This window comes from Euphorbia lathyris, chromosome 5 (assembly GCF_963576675.1).
Source record: "Euphorbia lathyris chromosome 5, ddEupLath1.1, whole genome shotgun sequence".
NCBI lineage: Eukaryota > Viridiplantae > Streptophyta > Magnoliopsida > Malpighiales > Euphorbiaceae > Euphorbia > Euphorbia lathyris.
The window spans coordinates 79,952,807-79,961,897 of NC_088914.1; the positions used below are offsets into that span (position 1 = coordinate 79,952,807).

The 9,091-nt window shown below is 35.9% G+C and overlaps 1 protein-coding gene across 1 annotated transcript; it reads left to right on the forward strand.

Annotated features, from left to right (window-relative positions):
* Nucleotides 1–4,813: 4,813 nt before the first annotated feature.
* LOC136228849 (uncharacterized) lies at nt 4,814–8,853 on the forward strand. The gene is made up of 2 exons (XM_066017336.1): nt 4,814–5,051; nt 5,563–8,853. The coding sequence occupies exon 2, from the start codon at nt 5,587–5,589 to the stop codon at nt 8,419–8,421; it is 2,835 nt and encodes a 944-aa protein (XP_065873408.1). The 5' UTR covers nt 4,814–5,051; nt 5,563–5,586; the 3' UTR covers nt 8,422–8,853.
* Nucleotides 8,854–9,091: the final 238 nt, after the last annotated feature.

Sequence of the window (9,091 nt, forward strand, 5' to 3'; positions counted from 1 at the left end):
AAAAGTGTAACACCCTAGACGTAATTTTTTTTTTAACGGAAACTATTCAATAGACAAAAGTATTTATTATAACTTACACTCATACTTATATTACACATATATATGTTAATATATATACATATATTATATCTTTATACATAAATATGATAGACTTGTCGAAACTAAAAGTTTATTTATTCTACATGCTTGTGATGAGAGGAGAGAGTGTGAGATGGAACCCAACAGACCGACCTTTCATCCATGGATTTACAGCTCCTTAAACTTCTAGAATCCCAGTCTAACGTTCACTTCAACTAACTGGAAAATTTAGCGATTTATATGAGTCGCAACTCAGTGAATATAAACAATCAATGAATTACTAATCACACACAGTCACACAAACAAGTTTCACAACCAAGTCATGTATATGCAAATGAATGATCCGTTTTATTAATGTTGTGACACCACCAGTCAGCCATTACCCGGGATCAAAGAACAGGTAACAGGTATAGCATATCAAGTAATTTGACCTTTCGGTCTCTGTAATCAAGTAGTCCACGTATTGACCATTTAGGTCAAAGTAGTCCAAATATTGACCATATAGGTCCAAGTAGTCCATGTAAATTCAAGTAGTCATAAAAGTGACTGAACTGGTATGTCACAACACCGTCCATTTACGTTTTATGCAATCATGTACATGTATTCTGTATCAAGTAAATCACATTTAACATATACACATACTTCTCATTTAAATCCAACTATCAGAAATAATGTTCAACAAGTATCACTTCATATCCATTCATGACCCTTACTACAAGTCACATCCATATGTATTCATGTCAAACACCACAAATCTCAATTCACAAACATAATTAAAAGTTAAGTTCATATCATGCTTATACTCACATCTAAGCCGTTACCTTTCTCGATGACGACTTGTACTCTCCTCCGGAATATCTTCAATATTATGAGCACCTATAATATAATTTAGCATATGATTAAATAAAAACTAATGCATGCTATATGATATTCACAAGACACTAACTCCAATGTTCATGCAATCTCATTCGTTTGTCTTAGATTCTCACATGACCTACTTGCAGACATTCTGCCATAACTCTCTCTATACTAATCCAAATGCCCTGTTTCTTGAACCTACTGAACATAGACATATATGGGCATCACATATCCAAAATTCATATTAATATCACTTCTACACAATATATGGAAAACAAAATGATTCTGTCCTGTTTCTAGCTAGGAAACAGACTATCCAGATTTGCCTCTACCATACTTCACTCAATCTAGCTCACAATAGACATAATGGATTTCCAAATCCTTTTACAGACATATACTTCAAGTAGTTAGGAAAACTTTTGTATAAATAAACTTTCTCAAATTCGGACCCTAAGATCCTCAAACTGCTACATCAACATGGCTGCCTCACATGACATTCAATTTCGAGGCAGTCATGCTCCATCTAGGTTTTCTTCATCTATATATGGAATTAAAGTCTCATATTTTACAGAGAGATTCTTAACATATATATGAAAATATTTTATTCTTTATGTCTTCCCAAATTCAAACAATATCAAGATGTAAAACATGTCCCAAGATGACTGAAAACAGTACCCTATCTTTCTATTTAGGGCACTTGATACATATCTTTCATTTAGACAACCTAAAACCAATTCAAACAACACCAAAACTCAATAAACTCAACCTTAACTCATCCCCAACAAATCCTATCTTCATACCTAGGTATTTTAGAATCCCAAACTCATAGAAAAAGATGCTAAAACATCATACTAACCTTTAAGTGATGTCTTTCACCTACTATGCTTCCTAACTTCACTTGTTTGGCTTGAAAATGGAAGAAAATGGAAGGGTTTTCTTTGGAGGATGTTAAGGTATCAAATGATAAGGGTTACAACCAAAGAGGTCGAAACTTTGGGGCTTGGAAGGATAGGAAGAAGAGTTGTACTTCTTTTTTAATTAAAGAGGCACAATTTGTCCTAATTGAGTAACACCTCATGCTTAGTGAGGTTCTTACTCCCCAAACTTCATTTTCAGCCCTCCATAAGTCTAATGTAATCAATTAAGGTCATATTTATTCATTCATTTAAGTCCTAACTCAATTAACCAATCATTACATCTTAACGACGCACTAATCGCCTACTAATCGCACTGTAATCGCATTATGTATATGAAACTTCTAATGAGAATGTGATGAATCTAAAATGTTTGCATTGAATCATGACAACATATATGACAACATATATGAATGTGGGAAGACTAATATGTTAGGGTTTATATGAAATGAAATGCACAAAATTGAGATGTTACAAAAAGTGTTCTTATCAACATGAAAAGATTTGCCAATACAGTTTTCAATATACATAAGGATATCTCATTATAGTATAGCATGCGAAGAGAAGGAAAGCGAGCCCAGACAAGGATAGAGTTAACCGTAGCGTTGGAAGGGACAAATTCTGGAGACCAAGTTCTTACCATTTAATAATGGCCATGTACCATCCACAGGCCATTCCTCGTAACTCTCTCCTTATCATCCCGATTATCAAATTGTATAAGGTGGAAATCATGTCCAAGGTTTGCCATATCCATTCCTCCTTTGGGTTTTACATTGCTAGCTCTTTCGCGTTTAGAGTAATCCAAAATCCTTCCAAGCAATGTCACAGTTAAGGCATATCTCCAAAGTTTCCGCAGTTAGTCAATAAGGTCATGAGCGAAAGAAAAATGGAGCCTCAGTCTATTATCATCGATAAAATCAACCTTTATAAAGCCTAGGATTTCCAATTCTTTGGAAATACGAATCTCTTCAAGCGTGAGGCGATCAGTCACAATATCACTATAGAATTTCTGAGCGAGCCACCCCCATAGGATCCAATGAACATAACTATTGTAGCGTAAAGGCAGAGAAAATAGGTCGCGACATCTTGAAGGCGAATACCATTAGTTTACCTTTTTTTTTTTAAATGATGTAAATCAACTTCACATCCATAACTATATTCTTACGGGTTATCAAAAATCGAAAGCTATTTATTTATGGGTCACATACATGAATATCATAATTAGGTACAAAATTACAACTAAATCATATCACCAAACTTAATTCTTAATATGTCATTATTCTCTATATATTCTGATTTTACATAATAATTTAAAAATTCTAAACTCCAATTCATAAATCATAAACCCTAGAAAATATATTTTAGATTTCTAATTTGTAAATTTTAATTTGTAAAATCGATTAAAATTACTAGTTTTACTAGTTTGATATAATCTAAAATTATGAATATAATTGTAAATAGTTTTTAAAAGTTGAATTTCTATTTAATTTTTCCTTTATTTATTGATTAGTGGCCTTAAAAAAATTAGACCAATTTATAACTTATACCTATAAAAAAAATATATTGATACAAAAGGGCAAATTGTAAGTAGGCAACCCAATTGTTTATGGATGGTTGTAAAAATATAAAATAATACATATATTTATATAAATTGTTAAATTTCAATTAAAAATGATAATAATAAGATTAAGGTTGGACTTTGGATGAGTTTTGGCAATACCTGTGCCTAGTTGGACAGAAAACAGCTTTTACAAGCTAGCTGATTATTTGACTTTTAGCTATGACCACTGCAAAATAAAAATAAAAGGCTTTAATGGGTCCACTCACCAAATAATAATCATAACATATAATAAAATACTAGTAATTCATAAAAAAAAAATAAAGGACAATAACATCTTGAGATCCTTATCAAATTATTTTTCTTGAATTGAATCGTTCATGTTTTTATTTTTATCACATTAAATAAGAAGTCGAGACAATAGAGATTAGGGTCTCGGCCCTTCCAACCACCGGAATCATCTGGCTCCCTTCGTCTCCAAAATATTAAAATTGGAGCGTACAAGATAACATAGAAAAAATATGCATACGTAAAATTAGCTTTCAATATAGCAATCATATATTCATCCTATGATAATAATAATATTTGTGTTTTCAATATAAAACGCATTTAACATTTATTTTATCTATATTTAAAGTTTAAAATTTTCTTTCGAGCATTTTAAAAATGGTTATATATATATAATTTTTTTCTTTCAAATTGTAAAATAATAATAATTTAACACAGATAAAATGAATTATGCTCATTTATTACATAACAAAAAGTAAAGAATCATAGGTATGATATGTTGTAATAAAAATCACGAGTTATCATCAAAATCAAAATCAGAATGAGTAGAGTGTAGCAAAAAAAAAAAAAACAAATTTAGACAATTAATTTATACTAATAAAATAATACAATTTAAAACCTAATCGCGAAATTTTAACCTCATTAATAAAAATAAATTTTTAATCATATACAATTTCATTTCATGTTCGGATCAACTTCCAACCTTTATCATTATCGTTTCTTATTAAAACTTGAAATTACATCATTTTTATTAACGACAAAACGTGATATTTCGTTAGTTAAAAGGGTATTTGGTGATTTTATTTTCTGCTTCCGATTGCCTTTTCACTACAAAATGAAAACTTTTAAATGTTGGTTAGAAACCTCCTGTTTACTTTTTATAACTGAAAAATATGCTTTTTGGAAACAGCAACACCAACACAAGCGAACAGCAGATAAACTAAACGTATCCTAAACTTAAAATTACGAGGCTAAAAATTACATTATTTTATACGCGATGAAATGAATGAATTTGTATGTCATACCTAAAAAAACAAAGATAAATAATTGAATATACATGAGAAAGGAAAAGAAATAAAGAAATAGCAGATACTGTTGGTTAGAGAGAGTCAATGTCCTTTCTCACTGTTGGTTAAGGGTGGCAGATTGTAGAGAGAGAAATAAAGAAAGGTGGGGTTATCTCAGTAATGTCTTTCTTTTGGATTTACTAGTTAATTCAGATTTTGATGCCAAGAAGAGCGAGCGGTTTGCTTTTATTTCTTCTGCGGTACTACCACTACTAAAGAGAGAGAGAGAGAGGAGAAGAGAAACTGAAGAAACCAAGAAAGAGAGCTTCTTTTTCAGCTATCTCAAAGGTTCGTTAATGGAGTCTTGAATTCAAATTACTGGGATTTTCTTATTGGGACAAAAATCCTGTGTTTAATTTACATGGTGCCCTTCTTTCTCATTTTTTCTTTTTGAATGTTTGCTGGATGCGAGTTTCTTTGCAAAATTTGGGGATCTGGTTTTTGGGTTTTAGGGTTTGACTCTCCCTCTCTCTCTTGGGTTTCTTCTAAAACTGTTCTTTGCTGAACTTTTCACTGGAATGGGATTTTGACTTTTTTGGGGTTTTTTTTTAAAATCTCAGTCCTGGGGTTTTCGCCCGAATTTTATTGTTCTGAGGCTGTAATCTTGTCGCAGTTTCTGTTAATTCATCATGGTTTCCTATTTGGGTCCTTGATCTGGTTCAAGAGTTTCGATTTTAGAAACTAGGGTTTGGAACTGACCTCGGTCTGTTCATCGTAGATGGGCTAAACTTTGGAAACTGAACCCGAACTATTTCTTCGAGTTCTGAGCTAGGTTTTGTTGATCTTGGCTCTTTCTCAGACTGGTTCTAAAGTCAAAGCTTTGATGCATCTTTCACTGTGGAAGCCCATATCTCATTGTGCTGCTCTAATCTTAGACAAGAAGAGCAGGAAGAAAAATGGGTCAGAATCCAATCCTGAAATCAAGAGGAACTCATCTATTCTTCGGAAACTGCAAGAACACAAGCTCAGGGAGGCTTTGGAAGAAGCATCTGAAGATGGGTCTCTGTTCAAATCACAAGATATGGAGTCTGAATCGGCTGCAAACCAAGATGAAGGACTTGGTAGATCAAGATCCTTAGCAAGACTCCATGCCCAGCGTGAATTCTTGCGAGCCACAGCCTTGGCTGCAGAGCGAATTTTCGAGACTGAAGATTCCATTCCTAAGCTCAACGAGGCATTCGCCAAGTTCCTCACAATGTACCCAAAGTACAAATCTTCAGAGAAAATTGATGAGCTTAGGATGGAAGAGTATGCACATTTGTCTCCCAAGGTATGCCTTGATTACTGTGGATTTGGGCTTTTTTCATTTCTTCAGACTATGCATTATTGGGAGTCTTCTACATTTAGCTTATCTGAAATTACTGCAAATTTGAGCAATCATGCGCTTTATGGTGGTGCTGAGAAAGGCACTGTGGAACATGATATTAAAATGAGAATCATGGATTATTTGAACATTCCGGAGCATGAATATGGCCTTGTTTTCACTGTTAGTAGAGGGTCTGCGTTTAAATTGCTCGCTGAATCATACCCTTTTCATACCAATAAGAAGTTGCTGACTATGTTCGATTACGAGAGCCAGTCCGTAAGTTGGATGGCTCAAAGTGCTAAAGAAAAGGGTGCAAAAGCTTATAGTGCTTGGTTCAAATGGCCAACTCTCAAACTCTGTTCGACTGATTTGAGAAAGCAAATTTCGAGTAAGAAGAGGAGGAAGAAGGATTCTGCAGTTGGCTTGTTTGTGTTCCCTGTGCAGTCAAGAGTTACTGGAGCCAAGTATTCCTACCAGTGGATGGCTCTAGCTCAACAGAACAATTGGCATGTCTTGCTTGATGCTGGTTCATTAGGTCCCAAAGATATGGATTCGCTTGGATTGTCCTTGTTTCGTCCTGATTTCATCATTACTTCATTTTACAGAGTGTTCGGATACGACCCAACTGGTTTTGGGTGTCTTCTTATCAAGAAATCTGTGATGGGAAACCTTCAGAACCAATCTGGCAGCACAGGGTCTGGAATGGTGAAGATCACACCTGAGTACCCTTTGTATTTGAGTGATTCTGTGGATGGTCTGGATAGATTAGCTGGAATTGAAGATGATGAAGGTGCTGGGAATACGGAGACAACTGCAGAAGGTCGCCCAGGAACTGCGTTGCCTGCCTTTTCTGGTGCATTCACATCTGCCCAGGTGAGGGATGTATTTGAGACTGAGTTGGAACAAGATAACAGTTCTGATAGAGATGGTACAAGCACCATATTTGAAGAAACTGAGAGTTTTTCAGTTGGGGAAGTGATGAAAAGCCCCGTCTTTAGTGAAGATGAATCATCAGAGAATTCATTCTGGATTGATTTGGGTCAGAGTCCATTGGGGTCTGATGCAGGTGGTCAGTTAAACAAACAGAGATTGGGCTCTCCTTTGCCACCTCTCTGGTTTTCCGGCAAGAAGAACAACAAGCGACTCTCTCCAAAACCAACGTCGAAGATATATGGCAGCCCAATATATGATGACAAAGGGATGTCACATGATGACCACCATGTGTTGTCATTTGATGCTGCAGTTATGTCTGTTTCACAGGAGTTGGACCGTGTTAAGGAGGTTCCTGAAGAAGAACAATACACAGAAACACACTATACACCCCGAAATCTAAGAAAAGGTGCGAATCACTCGCACATTCATGAGATCGAGGAAGAATTTGGGACCGATGATCCACTCTCAGCTGGTTCTGCCGCAAATAGATCTCAACTGAATAATTTATCATCTGTTGCTGATCATCGCGGCCTGGCGAATGGCTCAAGCTCTGGGATTGGCTCAGAGATGAAAGAAAGTGCTATAAGAAGGGAAACGGAAGGTGAGTTCAGGTTGTTGGGTAGAAGGGAAGGAAATAGATATGGTGGAGGTAGATTTTTCGGCTTGGAAGAAAATGAACATCCAAGCAGAGGAAGAAGGGTGTCATTTAGCATGGAGGACAACCATAAAGAGCGCCTAAGCCATACTTTGGAGCCAGGAGAAATATCTGCGACCAGCTTAGATGACGAAGATTACACGAGTGATGGTGAATATGGCGATGGACAAGAGTGGGATAGGAGGGAACCTGAGATAAACTGCAAACATTTGGATCATGTGAATATGTTGGGTCTCAATAAAACCACTCTCAGGTTGCGGTTTTTGATCAATTGGCTAGTCACCTCATTACTTCAACTGAGAATACCCAGTTCAGATGGGGATGGGAGAGTGCCTCTTGTTCACATCTACGGCCCAAAAATAAAGTACGAAAGAGGTGCAGCTGTTGCTTTCAATGTTCGAGATAGAAACAGGGGTCTTATAAATCCAGAAGTCGTGCAGAAACTGGCCGAAAGAGAAGGCATCTCTCTAGGCCTCGGTTTTCTTAGTCACATTAGGATACTTGATAGCCCGAAACACCAAAGAGGAGGAGGAGGGGGTGCTTTGAACCTTGAAGATACAACTCTGTGTAGGCCAATGGAGAATGGGCAACATAATGGCAAAAGCGGGTTTATAAGAGTTGAAGTTGTCACCGCATCACTTGGATTTCTTACCAACTTTGAAGATGTATACAAATTATGGGCTTTCGTTTCGAAGTTCCTTAATCCTGCCTTTATCAGAGAAGGCGGCGGTCTGCCTACGGTCGAGGAGGGGACCGAGACGTGAGGAAGATATAGAGTAGCCATTGATAGTATGAGCATGGAAAATCAATTCTGGTACAAATCTGAGAGTCAGCCGAAGATCGAAAGTGACAGAAGATCAGAATGTGTTTGGTGGGCGGATTCTTTTGCTCTTCCTCGAGACTCTCCGATTCAGACGGGTGAATTTGTTAATTTTTGTTTGTTTGATTATTTTTTTTCTCTGATTTTCCTTCTTTGTAGAGGGTGTCATTAGAATTTGTATCATCCCGGGAAGTAATGTTTGACACGAAAGCAGATTTTATTTGGATGAAACATTCACCAATTAAACATTCTGCTTTGTGCCATATACAAAATCAAAAATTTCTTCTGTAAAAAGAGAAAAACTTGACCTTATTTTGCCTGTTGTAGTCTATAATACAATTATTCAGTGGCAGGAAGACTCTGTTCAGTTTCTTTATCCAAATGATTTTAGAAAACAGAACTCAAAACCTTGTTATGTGAGATAGAGATTATTATGAAGTTGGGGGAAGATGCCTGTTTATTGCAGTAGGTGATGTTAAAGGTCCACTTTCTCATTTCTTGTCAGATGAACCAAAATAGAAGAACCTTTTGAAGTGGTCTTGTGTTATCTAATTGTTTTCCCCAACTTGATATTATCTTATGCCTACAAGGAGATTTTCTTTGTCTTGGTTGAG

Bases quoted from the DNA above. Each gene is read 5' to 3' on its own strand.
- LOC136228849 (XM_066017336.1), top strand. From the start codon at position 5,587: ATGCATCTTTCACTGTGGAAGCCCATATCTCATTGTGCTGCTCTAATC.